The sequence below is a fragment of the Xyrauchen texanus genome, chromosome 12 (genome assembly GCF_025860055.1).
Source record: "Xyrauchen texanus isolate HMW12.3.18 chromosome 12, RBS_HiC_50CHRs, whole genome shotgun sequence".
In the NCBI taxonomy this organism is placed as follows: Eukaryota; Metazoa; Chordata; class Actinopteri; order Cypriniformes; family Catostomidae; genus Xyrauchen; species Xyrauchen texanus.
Window position 1 is genome coordinate 7,886,134 of NC_068287.1, and position 23,642 is coordinate 7,909,775.

The 23,642-nt window shown below is 36.7% G+C and overlaps 1 protein-coding gene across 2 annotated transcripts in view; it reads left to right on the forward strand.

The window, feature by feature from the left end:
* Positions 1-23,642, forward strand: part of helz (helicase with zinc finger) — a 74,125-nt gene that overhangs the window by 1,921 nt on the left and 48,562 nt on the right. Inside the window, exons 2-15 of one of the 2 annotated variants that reach the window (XM_052139030.1) lie at positions 4,293-4,467; positions 7,106-7,191; positions 8,103-8,309; positions 10,785-10,821; positions 11,127-11,251; positions 12,947-13,003; positions 13,233-13,281; positions 13,425-13,500; positions 13,928-14,126; positions 15,300-15,407; positions 15,729-16,029; positions 16,262-16,529; positions 21,441-21,780; positions 22,979-23,109. In XM_052139030.1, coding sequence (XP_051994990.1) covers positions 7,189-7,191; positions 8,103-8,309; positions 10,785-10,821; positions 11,127-11,251; positions 12,947-13,003; positions 13,233-13,281; positions 13,425-13,500; positions 13,928-14,126; positions 15,300-15,407; positions 15,729-16,029; positions 16,262-16,529; positions 21,441-21,780; positions 22,979-23,109 — 1,901 coding nt within the window. In that variant the 5' untranslated portion in view covers positions 4,293-4,467; positions 7,106-7,188. The remainder of the gene's footprint in view (positions 1-4,292; positions 4,468-7,105; positions 7,192-8,102; positions 8,310-10,784; positions 10,822-11,126; positions 11,252-12,946; positions 13,004-13,232; positions 13,282-13,424; positions 13,501-13,927; positions 14,127-15,299; positions 15,408-15,728; positions 16,030-16,261; positions 16,530-21,440; positions 21,781-22,978; positions 23,110-23,642) is intronic. The other variant, XM_052139031.1, reaches the window with a different exon arrangement.

A 23,642-nucleotide genomic window follows, 5' to 3' on the forward strand; every position in this document is an offset into this window, starting at 1 on the left:
CAAGATGAGAAACGGAGAAGACTTTTGCTTATGTTGAGGATGGTACACAAACAACATGCTGTATGTTGCTTTAATCAAGGAGCTATTACTACTTAGCATTTAGCATGCTACTGTATGCTATTGCTGGGTAAAAGTTACATAACTGGCATAACCTTACAAAATAAATCAGTAATGTGACAAAAGTATTATGTAAAACTGAGGAAAGGAATCATTTTAGGGACACATAAAATCACTTTGAGACTGGTTAATTGGGTCATTTAAATATTGATGTAACTTAATTGATTCACGTGGAACCGATTTACATGATACAATCATGTAAATTCAAAGCATTTCTTCCAAAGTGTACTTTGATATATACCATGGTACTGAAAGAGTACATAACTTAAAATCTCAAAAAAATGCTACAGTAAATAAAATGTTATTTGGTTAATGGGTAGTTACCACAAAATATATGGTAACATTTTTAAATATATTTAAAAACACAATACTTGTAGTTTTACCGTAAAATTGTGTAAAATGTATATTTTTTTAAGTAAAAAGTATGGTTTTCTGTATAATTAACAGTGTAAAATGATATAATGTTTAACAAGAGAGTACATGTGCTTTTTAAAGTAAATACATTTTTTAAATTACAGTAAATAAACAATAATCTGCATTCCCACAATTCCCTGCATGACACATCATATTTCATTATATTTTATGGGAATAGCTATGTTTCTTTTTATTTTTAATATCGGTTATGCTCATTGGGGTGTTGTGTGCTATGGTTAATATGTAGTTTAGTAAATGTTTATTGAATTATTTTAATTTCACCTGTGTTACTCTGATGGTGTTTAGTGTTTGTGTGAGTGACCGTGAGCTCTGTCTCTACATGTTTATAGGTTATTGCTCCAGCTTTATGTCATCATGTGCTCCTGTAACTTATTAGTGATTAACAATAACTTATAAAGTGAAAAGCAGATTTTTACAGTTTCAGAATGTTAATATATCAAGTTTATTATTTAATTATATAAACAACGGTAATGCACCGTAACATATACAGGCATCAAAATTTCATCCCGTAAAGCCTGAAATGTGGTTACCATATTTTTTACTGTGAATTCTGGCAAACACAACTGGCAGTTTTTTACTGTAAATTTAACAGGATTTAATTTACAGTATATTTAAATAGTACTCTAAGTAAAGCTGGGCAAAAAAATAAATAGATTTTCCATTCAATTTTATTTTTTTCGGTCTCTTCGATGTCGATTCTCAAAAAACATGGATCTATCTTTTTCCTCTGTGTAACCCTCCACTACAATGAGTGGAAACCACTTGCATTTGCAACCAAATTTCGTGCTATGCGACTAAAAATTGTAATATTTGGCAACTGGTTGGTAAATGTTTAGATTTCACTCATGGTGAATGAATTGTGTAGTATATGTAGGTGGAGTATTCAGCAGCGAGATCCTTTCACTGCATGTTGAGAGTAAAAGTTGTTCCGTGTCACTAAATAATGTCTCTTTTAATATCTTTCTGTTATTTACAGCCAGTTGTTGATCAAACACAACAAAAAAATAAACATTTAATTGTAAGCACACATAGCACAGTTGAGATAAAGCCGTTCGAGTCGCTCTTGTTAACATGCGCTAATTTAAAGATATTGTTTACAGAACTGCAGGATTTCCTCAGAGACGGTACCGATTTTTAGAATGTGTAAATAGCAATTAAACTATATAATATGTATTAGCTGGGAGAGAATTTCTTTCATATGTAAGTAAAAGGGACATTATAACTGAAACATCATCAATACCCAGGCCTGACTCTAAGGTACTTTATAGAATACAACATGTCTGAAAACATGGTATTGTCCGGGTACATTTCTACAAAACTATAGGATTTGGCTTGTAGTACAATGGTACTTTTTTGTAATGTTGTACCAAGTTTGATTTTAGATGATTTGTATTGCTGGTTTTCACTCATATGTTGCCTGGAGGTTACGCAGTAGGTTGGATTTTGTTATAGTTGCTTGGAATACGATATCCGCATTGTGTGCTCTCTTTCCCTCTCAAAAAAAAAGTGGAAAAAGTGTTCACAGCAATCTCCGTTAACTCAGCCCAGCTGGGCGCAACAGCTGTGACCCAATTTTGATAGAAAAGGAAAAATGACTCCATACTGAAACAGAATGCACAACCAGTGTCCGTGTGTAATTTAGAAAATGTGTCCAGCTTTTCTTTTAATTCACAGCTTTTCACAGGGTTGTGCTTGAATGTATTTGTTGATATTGCTGTTTAGAGACATCATAAATCTTTCACAAAACTAGACTTGCAGCTTCTTAATTTCCCAACAGCGTCACAAATTAACCAAGGCTCAGGGCAAAAATGCCAGTTTTTAAAAGTGGTGGAATGAATGTAAAAATGCTCTGTTGTGAATTCCTGTTTTAAATATGTTATAAAATTAGATATATTTAATTATAATTTATTCCAGGCTAATCTAGGCATTTGTTTTGTAGTGTAGTAGAAAAGATTTGCCCTAATAATGATAAAAATGCCACTCAAAGTCAAATCCAGGGGGATTTCTGATTCCAGTCAATTTCTGTCACTGGTTCCTTACCAAATTGGTCTACAGTTGCACCTAAAGTATTTGAACACTTAAGCCATGCCAATGTCTTTCTAGCAAGTCAGTCCACTGGTGGCCATCTTTGGAACACACTCAGGAGGCTTTTTCCAGTAAAAAAAAAGTACAGCTCTTATCTACTTCAATGGCAGAACAATGAAATCTCCAAAACGGTTGGTCAAGATTACGATCAAAGAACATTTCAAATCAGCAGTAAAACCTGACAAGAATATTATACTAAATTGTGCTTCTTTACCTCAGATTACGCTAAAATACAAAATTGTTACAGCTTGTATAGCTAATGCACATGCGTGGTCTCAAGTTGAATGACAGTATCTAAAAGGAGTTTGGCTCTTACTGTGGGACTTCCTTTCTACATCCAGTGACCGTTGGGCATTCCAATTTCTTCCATTTTTTATTTATAGAAGCGGCCCATCTCTGCTAAATAGTCTCTGGCCATACTTAAAAATCTACGAATGCCATTATATTCGATAAATTGTGTTAAAGCAAATGGTCTTTATTCTAAAAAGAAAGCTCCATCACAATTTTCAAGCAAAAGAAACATAAGTTTGCTAGGTTTTAAATCATAAAACAATAGATGGTCTAGTGACAAATCAGGTTTTCAGTTGAACAAAAATTAAAATGGGTTAAAACTGCACATCGAAGTAGTTTTTGCCTTTATGAGGATGTTATTGCCTTATTACTAAAATCTTATTTTCAAATAATGTATTTTAAGTGTTTTAATTGAGAATCATGTGACGATCCCAGTCAAAAATGTCACGCAGGTTAATGTTAATGAATTTTCTAAATATTATCATATTAAAACTTTTTTAATCAATAATACTTAATGAATACATAAAGTGAGGCAGTAACCAATATTTAGAGCTCGGAAAATAAAACTTGCACAAAGTTTGCTATAAACGTGACCCTATTTGTTACATTTCTTTACCCACATTTTAACACTGTAATGTGTTTTAAGCTGCAAAATGTCTAAAAATGTTTTACAGTACTTGGCATCATACTAGTATTGTTTTCTCAACTCCATAAAATACAATTATGTGTTTTAAGGGGAAAAAATCAGCGTTATCACGCCTGACTGAAAGTGTTACTTGGTATGACACCTTATGAGTTTACACATGAATTGTCATTTTTACACAACTTACACATAATTGATGTTCATAAATCATTTTTATGTTATGCAAAGGGAGTCACACTGAAAATCTTTTTTTTTTCAAGGAAATAAATTAGGCTAGGCTGTGAAGAATCCTTGCTGCTCTCAAAAATTTGAAAACTGTACATATATATTAACTGTTAATGATAAATAATGATATAAATATTAAGCATCTAGGCAAATGAACTTTATGATTATGGTGCATTCTCTTTTGTGTGCTTAATAACATGCATTATTAACAGAGAAGGAAAGTTTTCATGTTTATTAAGGCTTTATTAATGTGTAATGACGCTATACTTATACAGTGTGACCCAACAATGAATCAGCAATAATATAGGCTAATTTGACCTTGTGTGTGTGTCCACAAAATGTCCACATTTTGAGCTTAGTTATCATATTACCTCACAACAAACTGGGACTAGCTAACTGGCTAGTCTGGTTGTTGAAGAGAATTTGGTATAGTTAAACTTACATATTTTGCAAAACAATTTATTCTAATCACTTCTGGCATATTTTATGCCAACAGGTTTAACATATTAAGCTTGGGCAGAGCAAGCAAGTAACCTATGGAAAATTTGTCACTAAGAATGTAAGCTACTACCAAGCTAATTTCCCACCACTGAAGAGAGAAAAAAACTGCATCATGATGTCACTAGAGTTGATGACCTTTTCTTAAAGGGGCGGATTCCCCAATATGACAGGTTGGACAATCATTTAATTATAATTTAATAATGAAATATTATTAATATATAATTTGTTAGTATTTAACTAAACATTGTTCATAATAATGTGTTAATATCACAACATGAATGGAAATTACACAAATAAAAGCTGAAAACTATAAAAAGAATATAATGTCAGACATGTGTCATCCGGGATAATGGAAAACATTATGGGCTAACAGAAAATAACTTATCCTATATGACAAAATTGTTATCTGGTATGACAAAACTCAGTTTGAACCTTAACCCTCTTGGGTTTGAGGGTGTTTTGGGCCCTGGAGAAGTTTTGACTCGATCTGTCAATGCCTTGACATTTGTGCAATTTTCAGTTGCTTAAAAACACATTAATGCTAAAGTCTGATAACACTGTATTCAGCACAAACTGTGCTACAATAATATGTGTGTACATGTTTGCATTTTTGAGAAAATAACGTTTATGCATGATTTTTGACATTTTTAAGTCATTGAAATAAGGCAATATAACACATACTAAATATTTGTCCACAAGTCTTTTGAGAACTGGATCTTGTAGCTTAGAGATTTTGCTACAAAATGATGTGAAAACCATCCTGATCACTTATTCATACAAAACAACTTTTGTAAGACACTTTTAGTGTTGATGGGTAATATGCGAGGAGGTGTGAACTATCATGAATATGGAGGTCATTTACACCTGAGGATACAAAGACCCCTCCCCTGGGCCTATCAATGAGGAATAGAGAATGAATGTGAGGAGACTTAATGATCAAAATCAAGTTTTAAGTTAAAAGAAGTAATGTGACTATACATTTTCTTTACATTAAGACTTTACTTAATTTTAGACCTACAATACCGTTTAAAATTCTATTCTGCTCACCAAGACTGCATTTATTTGATCCAAAATACAGTAAAAAATATTGATATTGTGAACTATTTTGACAATTTAAAAGAACGGTTTTCTATTTGAATATATTGTAAAATGCAATTTGTGATCAAAGCTGAATTTTCAGCATCATTACTGCAGTCTTCTGCATCACGTGATCCTTCAGAAATCATTATAAGATGCTGATTTTCTAATATGGGCATATTTAAAGTGCATTTTACTCATTTAACCCGAACAGATATTTGCAAGCACAAGCTTTGTTGATGATATTGAGGCAGCATAAACACTAGTTAAAATATAATCTAAACATTCATATTATTTTTATGTCATATTACATATCATATTTATATCATACAGCCTACAATTTAAATACCTGCTTTAGCCGCATTTAAATGTAACTAAAACGTGCTTATTAGGTCATATTTCAAATGTCAATACTCTGAATCCTGGCTGGCAAGTCTGGAAACAGTCCCACTAGTAAAATATGTACATGTTCATAGAAAATAGCATGTCAACTAATGAAAACTAAATGACTTACTCATCCAAAATTGTATACTCGGCTGGATCAAGTCTCTCTTCAAAATACAAACGTTCATCGGAGTCGCGCTCTTCTTCTGAGGAAAATTGTAACTCTTCGTCACTATCCAGGATGTGTATCGTCTCAGCACATTAGCGTATGAATAGCGCCCTCTGCCCGTGGGTGTGATCACATTAGAGATAATTAGCTGAGCCAGTAAAAACTGTACATCGCTTTGTTTCATACAGATTACATTGGAGGAGAATATTTGTTATAATTTGAATTGTTTTATTTAAAAGTAGACATTTTAAGCTTTCTTTAGACATATGTTTCATGTTTGTGTCATAATTATTCGCAAAGTTTCAGTTCATTTTTGTGACGTGTTTCAGAAATATGCTCGAAAACACAGAGACTGCTGAAAGCTCACCCTTTTTTTTTCACAAAAGCACAAGATTTTGTTGTTATTGTGAGTGTACACAAATAAAAGTAGACCCTTTATAGTCTCTAATGATGTCTTACGCTTATGCCGCAAAATGACGGAGAATTTTGTGTTGTTTCCGCTGTAATGACGAAAATATTCAGCAGGATGTGCCGGTGCGTCTGTCGACCCCAGAGGGTTAATCAGGCAGTTGTTTTGACTACCTATAGAAATCAGCAACCTTAACCTTCAAAATCCAAGTATGTAAATTCATATAATTTTTTTTTTATAGAATAAATAATGACACAGGATTTTACTACATAGTGTTCCAGTAAGTGAAAAGGGTAAATTAAACACATTTTAGAGAGACTTACTAGCCTTTTACCATTGTTTGGGGGTCCTTCAGGGTCTTCCTGATTGTGTAACATCCTGTCTGATAACGTGTTAAAATAAAATGCCCCATAAAATTGCTCCAGATTGCTAGTTATCCCGGATGACATTGGCTGACTGCCTGTTTTGGGACAGAATGCTCCAAAGCATAACAATCAACTGGATGTCATATTTCTTAACCTATTTAAATATATTGTTTGCAACACTCATACAATAATGCCTGTGGGTTAGGTTTGATTTGATTTTAAACACTTTTTGTTGCCTTTTTGCATTTTGCATGTCAGTCATGACATTGTGTGACTGTAATGTCTAATAATTCTTAAACTTTTTAAAACCCTCATTACATGTTCATATCATTTGATAAACAGATATTAATATATATTCAATCAATGTGTTTTATAAACATTTTCCTTATTTTTACTCCATAAAGGGGTTTGGACATCAAAATTGCACGTCACGTCATTGGTCCAGATATTCTGTTCAAAGTGAAGATAAAAAGTATTTGGACACTTTATGGTTAGTGGAACTTGTTCATAGTTCATGTGCTGAACTACACATGTGGAAACTTTGTTAGGACATCTCTGAGAACTTTAGGGAAACTGACTTGACTTATTCACTAAAAATCACCTTGGCACCAGTTGCTTAAATGTCATCACCAAAATGGCTCAGTAAACTGAAGTTAGTTCAGAGAAAAGATCAAGCATCATTTGATCATTTGTTATCTAATGCAGTGATATTTTATACATTTAAAAATGTGACTTAAAGGAATACTTAACCCAAAAATGAAAATTCTGGCACCATTTACTCCCCTCATGTAATGTCAAACCTGAATGCATTACTTTGTCTACACAGTTATTTCTAGAAGGATGTCCAAGCTGCTCTTTTCTATTCATTTAAAGTGAAACATGACCATGGCTGTTGAGCAAGATAATTAAGGCAAGATTTATGTCTCTGCAGAACAAAAATGGGCTTTTCCCAATCAGTGGGCGTTTTCAAACCATTGACTTTCATTGGATAGTTTAGAAATGCCCATCCTGGTTTAAAAACACCCAAAGATTGTAAAACCCCATATACTGATCTGCAGAGAACTATAGTTGAGATTTTCAGCTTAATTTTTAGTCTGTTCCTCATTCAAAGCTATCAAATGGATACAGAACACTTGGAATATAATGCAAAATCTGATGGTCTACCTTTTATGATCTTTTTAGGGTATTTTTTTTGTTCTAATATTCTCAGAGCACATTTGGAATGACATGAGGCTAAGTAAATGACAGAATTAAAATTTTTGGTGAATATGAAATATGAAGTGTCTGGATAAATGTTTGGAGCCACTGTATTCAAACATAAAGCACAAATGTCCAGGCCTCCAGGACAGCTGCTCACAGATCAGTTTTGAGGAGTTTAACCCCCTGTATCTCCTCTGACAGAAACTCTGTCCCAGAGTCATGGAGGACAGGAGGCCACGGAAGTCATGTGACGAGGCCATCGGATCATTAGTGAGGCAGGAGTATGAGGCAGCAGTGGCCCACAGTACAGAGGCCCTGCTGGCCATGGGGCCTCGGACCCCCACCCAGAGCACGGCCCTCCTCCGCAAGCGTGCCCTGATCTATCGCATAGCAGCACGACTCCAGCTGGTCAGACGATTGTTAACAGCATGCTACTTCATAGAAATACAGCTATCTTTTTTATTTATAGGTTTTATTTGTTGTGTCTTTTGGAGGTTTTTAGGGTGCTAGGCATGGCATTTATACAGTTGAAGTCAGAAGTTTACACTTTAGACAAATACATTTCAACTCAGTTTTTCACAATTCCTGACATTTAATCGTAGAAAACATTCCCTGTCTTGGGTCAGTTAGGATCACAACATTATTTTAAGAATGTGAAATGTCAGAATAATAGTAGAGAGAATGATTGATTTATTTCAGCTTTTATTTCTTTCATCACATTCCCAGAGGGTCAGAGGTTTACATACACTTTGTTAGTATGTGATAGCATTGCCTTTAAATTGTTTAACTTGGGTCAAAGTTTTGGGTAGCCTTCCACAAGCTTCTCACAATAATTTGCTGAAATTTTGGCCCATTCCTCCAGACAGAACTGGTGTAACTGAGTCAGGTTTGTGGGCCTCCTTGCCTGCACACGCTTTTTCAGCTCTGTCCTAAAAAATAGAAACTGAGCAGTGGCTTCTTCATTGCTGTGAAACTTTTCAGGTTTTACTGTGGATATAGATACTTGTCTACCTGTTACCTTCAGCATCTTCACAAGGTCCTTTGCTGTTGTTCTGGGATTGATTTGCACTTTTCGCACCAAATTGCATTCATCTCTAGAAGACAGAATCTGACTCCTTCCTGAGCGGTATGATGGCTGTGTGGTCCCATGGTGTTCATATTTGCATACTATTGTTTGTACAGATGAACATGTTACCTTCAGGCATTTGGAAATTGCTCCCAAGGATGAAACAGAATTTTGAGGTCTTGTCTGATTTCTTTTGATTTTCCCATGATGTCTTAAAAAGAGGCACTGAGTTTGAAGGTAGGCCTTAAAATACATCCACAGGTACACCTCCAATTCAGTACACATCCTATCAGAAGCTTATTGTCTAAAGTCTTGACATAATTTTCTGGAATGTTTCAAGCTGTAAGATTCAGAAACCCTTGTTATTAATGATACCTGTGGCCGTTAAGTGAACTGCAGCCAGCTGCCTGTTGCTCGTGATCACACGCATACTCCATAGGGACACAAACATCTATCAAAACAAAGAGACTGAATGTGATTCACTGTCATCATGCTGACAGATGAGATGGCGTAATTAAAATGACACAGTTATGATAGTTTTACTACCAACTTTGAGACTGCATATTATATTTGACCAGTGCTGGAACAGGGCTAAAACAAAGTGTTGATATTAGTTTGACTATGCGAGACTGTAGTTTGAAGTAATCACTTTTCTTTGCATGATAGATAGGCTATCGTATAAATGCAGTCAATGTCACCGTTAGCTAGCTAGCTAGGTTTATCAATAGCTGTTAGCTAAATTTGGTGTATGATGACAGTAGCTGTTTATAAAATAGACACAGTTCGGTTATTGATGTGATTCTATCACAACTGTTATTTTACGCTATTGTTTTATAATAATAGAATGTATATATTTTCTGTATGCACTATAGCACTAATTATTGGAGCTTTTGCATTATCTTGAACATTGTCTAGCGTGTTATTGTAGTTGAGCTAAAATGACACTGATCAATCCTTATGGCACTATATTTCACATGCTTTGCAGTTATGGAAGCTTACCTGTCCAATAAGAAGAACGCCAATTCAGGGTTGAAGGTCCCTCTAGAAATCAAATACCCTGCCGATGTTCACTCTAGTTTTCGCTCAACAACGTTCACGCTTAGCCAGACGGGATTCAGTATATAATACTTTTGTTTTTGGGCTTACTCTGAGTGTGTGTAGGAGTCTGTGTTGTTCTGGGAGCCGGTCGTTTACTGGATTCATCTCTAAGATAACCTTACTTAGTGTTGCAGTTTGTTGTTGCTGTTGAATAGCGGAAGAGAAGCATTGAAGCGAGGCTCTCGGAAGCGTGCATAAATGTTACATCCTTTGGATTTTCCAGGCAGAAGCGACCCGCTCCCTTCACATGAAAGTCAGTCTACAGGCTTTAGGCAACCTAGGAAGTCCGGGAAGGGCTCATGTTTTAAGTTGCATTACAAGCCGTTCACACATTGGCAAAAAAAAAAAGGTGAATATTACATGAAACATTTTACATATTGCACCTTTTAAAGGCACAGTTAACTTAGTGTATGTAAACATCTGAACCACATTAATCAATTGTTGGTAAAATGACTCCTGTCATGCACAAAGTAGATGTCCTAAACAACTTGCCAAAACTATAGTTTATTCTATAGTATATAGTTATAATATGAAATCTGTGGAGTGGTTAATAAATGAGCTTAAATGACTTCAACCTAAGTGTCTGTAATCTTCTGACTTCAACTGTACATTTGTGTGATTTTATGCTTTGGTTTGAGAATCTCCAGCGTATAATAGGCTGGCACAAATTTTTATTAGCAGGGAATTAATGTATGGTTTTGCTTTATTTGGTTCAACAGAAGGACTATGATCAGGCAGATGAAGACTGCAAGCATGGTAAGATAATGAAAAATACCCGTATTGATTAATGCCCTCAAAAATCAAGCACAAATTGTTGTTTTTCTGAAAAAGCTGTCAATTCCATTTTTTGTGTTAAAAAATACCTAATAAAAATTGTGCAAACTCTATTCTTGAAGATGTAACCATAACAAAGAGAAGTATGAATTCTCCAGGCTCCAAACTGCGATTTAAATAATCAAATTTGCAGACACTTCCTGACGGTACGGCTATATTTTGACCAATGTCTCGTGTGTGGGCTGGTTTGATCACTGGGGTGAGTTTGTGTGTGTTTTTTCATGTAGTGTTTGCTGAGGAGCAGGGGAAGGAAGATAGCAGTTTCAGGGCAGGGCTTCAGAGTATGTTGCTGGACGGGAGCTTACAGGAAGTGTGCAGTGTTCTCTCTAAAGCACTCTATGGAGAACCATTGGTAAAATAATCCCTTTCCATATCAGTTAGTCTTACGAATTGCATCAAGAGTACTCATTATAATGATTTCAAGATGTTTTATTATGCTTGTAATAAATAAACTTTATCTCTGGACTTATTCTTCATTTTACATGTATAGAAATTTTAATTGTTCTGTAAATGTAAAATTGCACTGTTCTAACTATAAAAATGTGTTGTAAACGTTAGTTGCACTGTAAATAAAATTAGTTTTTGCTCTAAATATTACACTGTACATTTTGCGATTGTTGTTTTAACTTTACAAGTTCACCTCAAATGTTTCAGTTGCAATGTTAACGTTCCAATTGAGCTGTGAACTTTGAACTTTCCAGTTGCCCTGCAAACGTTGCAACCACAGCCCTTATGAAAAGCGAGAGTTCATATCAAATTTGCCGCAAATTCACCACTGATTATTTTCACATGCAAATGAGCTTTGCGGAAAACTTAAGGCAAATTATCCATGGTTGTCAAAGGTTTGCCAAAGGTTTGCCACTACCAGCAAAGATCTGCAAACTTCTAGCAAACATTTGCGGCAAATCAAAAGCTGATTTGCATGTGAAAATAACAAGCAGCAAGTTTGCGGCTAGTTTACATTTTTTGCAAGGGACTGTAAACTTGACAACTAGGCTGCAAACTTTACAATTGCGTTGTAAATTTTGTAATTCCCTTGCACACTTTACAATTGTTTTGTAAACTGTTGTTGTGCTGCAAATTTCACAATTACATTGTAAACTTAAACTGAAAGAAAGCTTTATAGTTTTGCTGCAAATTTCACAGTTTTGCTACAATCTTCACAGTTGCACTGTAAACTTTATAGTTATTCTGCAAACTTCACAATTATATTGTAAACTTAATAGTTGCACTGCTAACTTGACTGTTAGGCTGCTAAATGTAGAATTGTGATGCAAATTTTGCTGTAAATGTAAAATCACATTTCAGATTTCGCTATTGTTTTGTTAACTGTAGTTGTGCTGCAAATTTCACAATTACGTTGCAAACTTTATAGTTGCACTGTAAAATTCAGAGTTGCACTATAGAATTAAGTATTGCATCGCAGATATCACAATTGTGTTGTAAACTTTAGTTGTGCTACAAATTTTGCAATTGCACTGTAAATGTAACAATTGCACTGCAAACTTTATAATTGCACTGTAAATTTTGAATTCTGTAGCAGATTTGACAATTGTTTTTTAAACTGTAGTTGTGCAGTAAATTTCACTATTACATTTTAAAATGTATAGTTGTGCTGCAGACTTAACAATTACACTGTAAACATTTTAGCTGCACCTTAAAACATCCAGATGAACTTTGAACTTTAAAATTGCTCTGCAAACATTGCAACCACACTGTAAAACGCTACAAAAACACTGCTCTGCTGCAAACTTGACAGCTGCACTGGAAACTTGACAATTGCACTGCAAACTTGACAGTTGTGCTGTAAACTTTAGAATTGTGTTGCAGACTTCACAAATGTGTTGTCAAATTTATAGTTGCACTGTAAGCTTTATAGTTTCACTGCAAATTTCACAGTTTTGCTACAAACTTCACAGTTGCACTGTAAACTTTATATTTATGCTGCTAACTTCACAATTGTGCTTTAAACTTTAATAAATGTTGTGAAATTTTGCTGTAAACTTATAAATTGTGTAACTTGAAAAAAACCTTTTGATTGTCCTAGAATGGGATCATGACTAAAGACATGACACGACTGAAGAGACTTCTCTCAGAAATAGAGGTCAGAATGTGTTTCTTTTTTGTTGTGTTCTTCTATTCCCATTTTAAAGCCATTATGTTCTGCCAGCGTCACTTGCCGTCGCTTTCATTTCTCTGTGAAGAGAGCGATGTGACCCTTGAATTTAAATGACTTTCAAGATTCAAGAACTAGTATCTCTAACCACAGCTTCTGTATATGAGTGAGAGTGATTTTATAAAATAGTGTTTAACAAGGTTTATTTCAATGGCAGTTTGTGAGGAGTAAAATGGCACCAGAGTTGGCTGAAGAGAATGAGGAGGGTGAGTTCCTCTTCAGTTTCACAATACATCCAGGATCCATTTTCATTTTGAAATCATAGCTGTTCTCAGCACGTTAGTGTTTCTTCTAATATGATATCTCTCTTTCTTTTCCCCTTTCTCTCTGTGTAATGTTCTCTGGACAGATGTTCAGGAGGGCTGGCAGTTTCGTCCTCCTCCTCGAGGTGTCACCAGTAGTGAGGAGTACACATTGTGTAAAAGGTATGCCTGTTCTGTCAGCATGGTTTGAGCTAGATTTGCCCACAAATGTGTAACATTTGCTCATACACTAATGTTTGTAGGCAACTTAACGTTGTGATGAAAAGCTGTTTAAACTTTTACATGGTTACCAAAGAATATTCAGGACTTATCCTATTTTGTTCTGCCTTCTAGACTCTAGATATAATATTTCAGCTCTGAGAGCATGTTTATGTACATTTTTAACAGTCAGCTGAACGATCAACGCAGTTTTGCAGATAGCATATACAAAGAATATAATTGTCATATAATGCTATTTCGATCAGATTTCTACATTTATAATCTAGGTTATTTGATATGTCAACAATATGTCCTTGTGTGTCGGTCAGTATATTTTATGGAGTTATTGGTCTATATTGGGATTAAGATGAGGTTGTGGTGGTCTCGTTAGGTTTTTGGAGCAGGGTCTATGTCGGTATGGAGCACAGTGCACATCAGCTCACTCTCAGGAGGAGCTGAAGGAGTGGCAGCAGCGCTACGCCTCTCGACTCATCCGCCTCAAACAACAGCAGGAGGGCAAACACTTCACTGAGAACTACATGGAGGCACTCATTGAGAAATGGATCAACTCACTTATGCCGGAGAGAGTGGTAAAGTCCTGTCTAAAACATTGTTCCCCCCCCACATTTCACTGGAATGGTGTTTGTTTGTCCTTTACTAAGCCACGCCCACTAGCTAAGGCCACAATTTGAGCAGAAATTTTATTTAGGCTAAAGGTGAAGTGTGTCGTTTTTATGTAAAAAAAAAATAGTGCAGAAAATGTTGAGACATTTATAAGTAAGCCATTCGTAGGTTTGTGTCCTGAAGAGTATTAATACTGTTATTCTGTGGCACTTTTAAAACATTTCTCTATTTGATTGGCCCAACATGTCAACTTCTGGCCATAGCCAATGGTATGCATTTGGGGTGGGTCTACCTGTTTGACCAAACAGTGGACCAGTAAACTAAGAGCTCAAATTCACTCGAACCCCTTACATACCTGCAAATGAGTTGCTTTTTGGCGCAATTCGCCATTTTTAATCCAAAATAGGTAATTTACGTGGTTCGCGCAGATCCGTTGAGGGTTTTTTTTGGTACAGTTTATGGTACAAAACAAATTTTCTAACTGTAATTGTCGCTTTATATACTCCACACAATTCGTTAATAAAGAACATTAATTTAACATGTAAAATTGCCACAATGTTTGGCTATTAGTAACGCACAAACTAGCTTTATGATGTCTGTTTGAATATATCTTATGATGTTTTTCTGTCAAAAGAAAAGAAAAGAAAAATGGTAAATGGTCTGCACTTATATAGCGCCTTTTTAACCTTATCGGTATTCAAAGCGCTTTACAATGTGACACTTTCACCCATTCACACACACATTCATACACCAATGGCGGCAGAGCTGCCATGCAAAGCGCTAGCCTGCCATTGGGAGCACCTTGGGGTTCAGTGTCTTGCCCAAGGACACTTCGGCATGTGAAGTCCTGTGGGCCGGGATTCGAACCACCAACCCTGCGATTAGTGGCCGACCCGCTCTACCAACTGAGTCACATTTTTCACATTTGAAAATTTTGTTTTCCTTCAAAACACTCCGTCCACACTAGCCTTTTCAAGCATTTTCCAAAAGTTGCACGTCCACAGATGAAGTGTATTTTTACTGAAACGATAAGCAATGGCTCACAATGTACAGTCTAGACAGTCAGGAACAGCTAACTGGAAGATTTATCATGCATTCGTGTTCTTGTATTGATTTTGCTGGTTTGTGGTTTTGTGCAGATGAATGACTATGTGGATGGAGTTACTTTGGAACACAGCTCAGATCTCTCAATTACCGTCAACACCAAGAAATCATTTCACTCCTGGACATTCAGGCTCTTCTGCAAGGTTTGGACAACCTCGCAATCTCTTTTTGCAATCCACAGATTATAGATAGTAATTTGTTTGCTTTACTGATCTAATTTATGTGGGAAAGACTTTGATTTGGCATTCAAATCTGATACTGTTAGTACTGGTTCTTCAGACATTAAATCTAAGCCTTGTGGCAATACTAATATTGGATAATAATTACCTTTTGATAAAATATTTTCTTAAAGAAAAGAATTTGAAATCAAAATGAACTCTTGTTTACTTTCATAATACACGTTCCTGGTCTGTAAACAATTCTTAAGCCCATGTTGTTCCACAAATTTGTTTTGTCGCATACAGCCGGTTCGCACGCTACACCGCATCGCTCTGCTTTACGATGCAAACCGGCCACACTTCTCCATCACGGCAGTCTCCGCTGGAGATGCATCCACCCAGTTGCCTCAGGAGGTGTCTGAAAGGGCCTGCCAGGAGTGGAGCGGAGCCGGTCTGGAGCAGAATGGCATGGACCACTGCGTTTACACTGTGGTCATCTCCTTCAACACAGAGATCTTCGGAACATTTCGGCAGACCGTGGTCTTTGATTTCGGCTCTGAGCCTGTGCTCATGCAGCGAGTGATGGTGGACGCCGCCTCCATTGAAGGTAAGGCAGTGTGAAAATGCTTGAAGCTTACTTGTTAAAGTGATAGTTCACCTTTTTTTTTCTCTCTCTGTCTAGAGAGTTTTTATTCCTTTGACATTTTCTGATTTGGATCTGAAATGTTATTCTTCCAAGAGCTCCTAGCTGCATATACAGTATATCAGTTTGTAATTAAAACAATAGCATTGGCTCTCAATCATTGTTTAATGTTTATTCTATACCCGTGATCCTACAGATCTGGAGCATCTGATGCAGGCGCGACAGCAGCTCTTGATGACAGCAAAGCGTTGGGACTCGTTCTGTAAAACCATTGTGGAGTTTGTTCCTAATGAGAATATGGAGCTGGAGCGCAGTCTACTGACTCGATATCAAATCCCTCTCTCTGCTGACCAGCTCTTCACACAGTCAGTTCTGGACAAAACCCTCAACAGGGACAATTACCTGTCCCGACTCCACGACCTGCTCTACATAGAGGAGATCGCTCAGTACAAAGAAGTCAGCAAGTAAGTAGTCTCACAAAGCAACATTTTTGAATATCGTCATAATGTCTGGTATATTTTTGTAGCTGCTTCTTATTAAAATCTTTGGTCACACTTTATATAAGGTGGCCTTAACTACTACGTACTAACATTAAATACATACAAGACCATCAATTTACTGTGTAACTACATGTTGATTTTGTAAAATGTCCACATTTTCTGTTAATGAGTTTGAGGTACGTGTAGGTTTCGGGGTAAGGGTTGGGTTAGGGGTAGAGTTAACTGTGTAACTACAAATGTAATTAAATGCAAGTACTTTAAATGTAATTACAATGCAACAGCATGTATGTACATAATAAGTACATTGGATCAAATGGTTAAGTACATAGTAGTTAAGGCCACCTAATATAAAGTTGGTCCGAATGTTTTTTAATGCTATTATCTTCCATGAGGTCCACTTATAATGTCAGTAAAGGTTTTCTTGCATCAAACAGTCATAATTTAGTCATATATAATAATTATCCACCCTGTTTCTGGCCCTCTGCCTGAAACGCTCTGTTTTAAGCTGTCTGGCCCTTTAAGACACAACCAGTGTTGTGATAAGCGAACTTTGTGCAGTCCTTCTGTAAGAGTTCAGGAAAGGGGGATGCAGGAACCCGAGTAACAAACAAGACATTAACACAAACTCTGAACTGAAAACAATGACATATCGACAAACACAAACACACAGAGTGACCGCATGTATCTCTCTCTCTCTCTCTCTCTCTCTCGCTCTCTCTGGCGTTCCCGGCACTTCCCTTATCTCCCTCCCACTGATTAGGCAACTCAGCGCCACCCTCCTTCTCACACCTTCCAATGCAGCCATTTTTGAAACTCAATCCAAAGAAAATGAACAAACTCCACACAACATTATAAAACTACATTTCAGGGTTAACACATAACGTGCACCCAACACATTTCATCTGAATGTATCAAACTGTTCACTCTAGCTTACCATAAACTATCAGTCATGACATATGAAATATTCTGCCCCATCCTTCAAAAACAATTCCTTTGCAAAGCTTGAATCATATTGTGACTGTTCCTGAATCAATTAACACTGAAATCTTCTGAATACACAAACGTTATACAATACACGGTGATGTTGGGTGCATCAGCCTGCTTCAACAGGCCAAAACAGGGGCACTGGTCTTCACATCTCATATCTTCCGTGTTTGCTTACACAGAGAATGGTATGTGTTTCTCCCGGTCAGTGGCAGCAGCAGAATGAGACAAGTTGCACTTGTACCGCTCTTAAAACATGGTGCACATCGCTGGAAATGCAAGAAAACAATCAAAAACATCCTTTATTGCTAAAGACCAACAATTAAATATAGTACAGATGGGTGTAAAAATGGTCCAGGTCTCCTTCAAAACAGCACAACAGCAAGACAGCGCAGCTGAATGAAATGTAATGGGGGATCATTTTTAGAGTTATAACTTGACATTGCGTCTTTTAAAAGTGGCGCGAGATGTATGATGAGGGTCAAAGCTGTTCGTCTAGTGCACTTTTATGTAGAAAAACATTTAAATCCAGACAGGCACATGAAAGTGTCCTGTGTAAATCCACTTTGGATGAATCTTCCATGACAGGCCCATCTCTCTCCTCTTCCCCTGTGTGACTGACTGAGCACCAGTGGTGGGGAACAAGGGTGCAATGACGAAAAATAAGTGTCGATGTCTTTGTGACGAGGCAGTCATGTGCAGATGTCTTTAGTCCTTGTGATGTCACAAGTTCCACAAAATAAAAAATAAATGCTCTTTTTCTATTGAGGAAGTTTTCAGTTCTGAAACTTACTGTATGTTTTTACAATACAATGAGCTCTTATGTGTCAAAGATCATATTCATCATGTCATGACCCCTTTAAATACTTTCAAAAAATTAATTTGATTAAAAAAAACTGTTATATTAAATCTAATGGATATAGACTAAAGGAACAAACATTTTATATTGATTGAGATGCCAAAATAATAAGTTTGTCCTGAACCAGACTTTTCAAGGATATTAAGATATCTTCAATTCTTCTGGAGTTATTAGGCACTTCTTTTCAAAACCCTTTCTTCCACACTGCCATTTTCAAATGTTTTCCAAAAGTTGCTCGTCCACACTGAAACATCTGAAAACGGCTAAATCCTCTTTTACTGCCAATGCGAAAAATCACCATTCCATGTACAGTCTTAAACACAATTGCCTTCTTGTCCTGCCGCCAGACGGCAATTCAGAGTAATCTTTCGCCTTTAAAGGAGTTGTTAAAGATAAATGTTACTTTAAAGCATGGCAATGTGAAGGATGTACAAAGTGAATATTAGGCACAACAACGCCGCTAGAACATGGGCCACCATCTTAATTGTGTTAAATGGATCTCACGTTGTCATGACAACAAATATGTTATTGTTTTCAAATAGCTCTTGTTTTCCCTGTCCACACTACAATGTGAAGACCGTGTTTTCAAATGTATCTACTTGGGAGAGCGTTTTCGTAAAACTGTTTTTGCTAGACAAAAACGCTGTCTGAGCATGGATGGAAGGCCAAAATTTAGAGGAAAAAGGTGTGTTTTCAAACAAAAACCTATTAGTGTGGAGGTTTGTTTTCTTTTTCTATATACAAGAAAAGTACCTCAAAATAACAATTCTGAACAAATTTCTGGTTCCGGAAGTAAACATCCTAATCATTCTCTCCATTGGTGAACTGATTTTTAATAACTTGTATACCTTTTAAAGACTGACATATAAGATCCGAGGTTGCTAATCGATGGTATATGCTTCTGCTGAAACCATTAAACTACGTTATTTCAACTTCTATTAAACTTCTCTATTTTTTTTTTTAAATGAAGGATCATAAGGGATGTAGTTATTCAACGTAAAATCTACTGATAAAGATCCTCCAATCATATTATCGCGGCAAGCAAACGTGTGAAATAAGCTTTGATATCAACTCCCGAAGGAAAAGATGAGTGGGAAAAATACTTCTAGAACCAAGACTGGACCGGCACTGTTGCACTCTAGACACACCATGGTCCGCAAACGTGGATAAAAAAAAATCAGCTACCAGCATCAAACAACATATTTCTCTTTACAAGATTTCTAAAATACATTTTGATGGTATTCAACAATCATTCCTATTCCTTTCCACTAGAGGTCATTGGTGATCTTTGTGAATAAGAAAGTGACTGCTGTTTTTTGGGATGGGTTTGATGAAGATAGAAGTGAAATAATTAAGTTAATTATGCATATTGAGACAACAGGATTTTTACGTCACTGTTATTGTTCGATATTATTATGCTATTTCAACTAATACATCAACAATAGAGGGCAATACATTCAGAAAGCACTCTACATCCTATGAGTCAAAACAGCACATACTCTACATCCTATGAAGCAAAAAAGCACATACTCTACATCCTTTGAGTCAGAACAGCACATACTCAACATCCTATGAAGCAAAAAAGCACATACTCTACATCCTATGAGTCAAAACAGCACATACTCTACATCCTATAATAAAGCAATACGAAACATTCTCTACATCCTATAATGAGTCAATATGGTACATACTCTACATCCTATGAGGAGTCAATACGGCACATACTCTACATCCTATGAGGAGTCAATACGGCACATACACTTCATCCTATAACGAGTCAATACAGCACATACTCTACATCCTATGATGAGGCAATACGGCACATACTCTTCATCCTATAACGAGTCAATACGGCACATACTCTTCATCCTATAACGAGTCAATACGGCACATACTCTTCATCCTATAACGAGTCAATACGGCACATACTCTTCATCCTATAACGAGTCAATACGGCACATACTCTTCATCCTATAACGAGTCAATACGGCACATTCTCTACATCCTATAGCGAGTCAATACGGCACATTCTCTACATCCTATAGCGAGTCAATACGGCACATTCTCTACATCCTATAACGAGTCAATACGGCACATACTCTACATCCTATAACGAGTCAATACGGCGCATACTCTACATCCTATAACGAGTCAATACGGCACATACTCTACATCCTATAACGAGTCAATACGGTGCATACTCTACATCCTATAACGAGTCAATACGGCACATACTCTACATCCTTTAACGAGTCAATACGGCACATACTCTACATCCTATAACGAGTCAATACGGCACATACTCTACATCCTATAACGAGTCAATACGGTGCATACTCTACATCCTATAACGAGTCAATACGGCACATACTCTACATCCTTTAACGAGTCAATACGGCACATACTCTACATCCTATAACGAGTCAATACGGCACATACTCTACATCCTATAACGAGTCAATACGGCGCATACTCTACATCCTATAACGAGTCAATACGGCACATACTCTACATCCTTTAACGAGTCAATACGGCACATACTCTACATCCTATAATGAGTCAGTACGACGCGTACTCTGCATCCTATAATGAGTCAGTACGGCGCGTACTCTGCATCCTATAACGAGTCAATACGGTGCATACTCTACATCCTATAACGAGTCAATACGGCACATACTCTACATCCTTTAACGAGTCAATACGGCACATACTCTACATCCTATAATGAGTCAGTACGACGCGTACTCTGCATCCTATAATGAGTCAGTACGATGCGTACTCTGCATCCTATAATGAGTCAGTACGGCGCGTATTCTGCATCCTACAATGAGTCAGTACGGCGCATACTCTACATCCTATAATAAATCAATACGATATGAGAGTTTGTGCTGTATTGTGTATGTAAAGAGCGCTGTATTATTATTTAGAGGATGGTACATTGGTTCTTGTGCAACTGTTTTGGCATTTATGGAAAAGAGTTCAGCAATATATAAAATCCCAAATAACACCCCTTTTCATCTTTTTCCTCACAGGTTCAACATCAAGGTTAAACTGCAGCTGGTGACGAGCTTTATGTTGACTGGCATTTCTGGTGGGGCCAAGTACGCTCAGAACGGACAGCTGTTTGCACGCTTCAAACTGACAGAGACACTGTCTGAAGACACACTAGCTGGACGACTGGTCATGACAAAGGTCAACTCTGTTCTGCTGTTGCCTGTCTTTAAAGAGCGGACAGGTCAGAACCAGCCAGCCGGAGCCAAGGAACGGGTGTATGAGGCCCTTATAGAGGAAAAGACCAAGGATTACATCTTCCTACGGATCTGTAAAGACTGTTGTATTGAGCTTGGACTTGTGGCCGATCAGGAACTGCAGGTAAAATATGACGTTGAGTAATACAAAAATGAAAATTCTGTCATCTTTAACATTCATGTCATTCCAAACCTGTATTATTTTCAATCTTCCATGGAACACAAAATGAAATGCAGATTGTCCAAGCTGTGCTTTTTTCACACATTAAAAATCAATGGGCACTGTGGATGTAGAGCTCCAAAAATGACATAAAAGCACCATAAAAAGCGGTCAACTTTTGTCAAATATAAATCAAGGCACGTTGCACGGCATTTGAATTGTTGAGTTGTAACCGAATGCCACATGCTAGTTTGAATATAGTGCAAAATAGTTTTATTGAACAACTACTTAAATTTCCATCTGTTTCTCACACAAAGGTATCGTATGATTTCAAAAGACTTAGTCCATATCACTCATGCACTATATACAATTTTTGGATGCATGCATTGGACTTTTTTTTAATCCATTTTGGAACTCAGTGACTTCAGTCCCCATCCACTTGTATTACATGTAAAAGTGCTGCAGACTTATTGATAGATGTGTCCGCATAATTATTGTCCTTCCTCGGAAGCATATGGATTTGGAACAACTTTTTTGAAACCAACCCCCCATATGCTAATTAATCATTGGAAATAGTAATTGTTCATTGTAATTTATGTAAACAATTATGTGTTTTCCGTTGCAAACAGGGCTCTGTAGTCTTGTCACAGAGAGATTTGTTGGAGATATGAAAGGGAATTTGATTAAGCAGTGTACACATACCGTAGTAAAATTGAATTGCTATGGCATAAACCCCAGGGTCTGGCTGCCCTATAAAAAGCAGGATTTGGCCTAAATTACCCTTTTTACTCAGCTGAACAGATCCTATTTATCACTGTGCCCACCAGCGTCTCACACACACGCATACACACACTCTCGCGTGCACAAGCACTCACTGTATGTATTGAAAACGTTTGAATCCTTTAGTCTTGTGGAATCCCTATGTGGGCTAAGGGGTTTCAATAATTTGACACATCTCCTTAGATTATCGTGACGTTTCAGAACCCTTGTAATGTTCTGGAACAACAAGTCTGTGGTTGAAGGATAATGTATTCATTCCCATAGCTACATATAGGACCAAAAATACGGTTTACTTTTACTCCAAAAAATAGTGTAACAGATGAGTAAATACAGTAATGTATTTAAGTGTGTTTAAGAAGCAGGAGTGTGTGTTTGGATGCAGGTGGAGCTGCAGTTTCAGTTGAACAGGCTTCCTCTGTGTGAGATGCACTATGCTCTGGATCGCATCAGAGATAACGGCATCCTGTTTCCAGATGTCAGCCTCACTCCCACAATCCCCTGGAGTCCCAACAGGTACCGGCACACACACAAGACCCTGAATGAGTAACTTCTTTTCTTACCTTATTTATGTTACATTTGCAAGAATTTAATTTATAATATGCTTGTCCCCTATTCAGATGTTTTGACCTCCCCTCTATAATAAATCTATAAAAAAAGAATTGTCACTAAACCTGACAAGACAATTTCCAAAATCATAAGAATCAAACAAGAAAGTATATTTAGCATATTGAAAATTAAGCTTATTTTAGGGGCATTAAGATTTTCTATATTGTGATATTATTTTCATGACAGTTGTGCAAATTGTAACACCCAAACTCACTACCGCAATGCGCATTCCCACTGCATTTCAATCCGATCATGTGTCATTTCCATCGCGATTCATTCTCATCAATCTCATCACGTGTCATTCAAACCATGCGTCTTTACCACCACAGGTCATTCCCATCATGCGTCATTCCCACCACACATCATTCCAATCACGTCTTTACCATCACACGTTATTCCCATCATTCCGATCGCACATCATTCCCAGCACTTGTTATTCC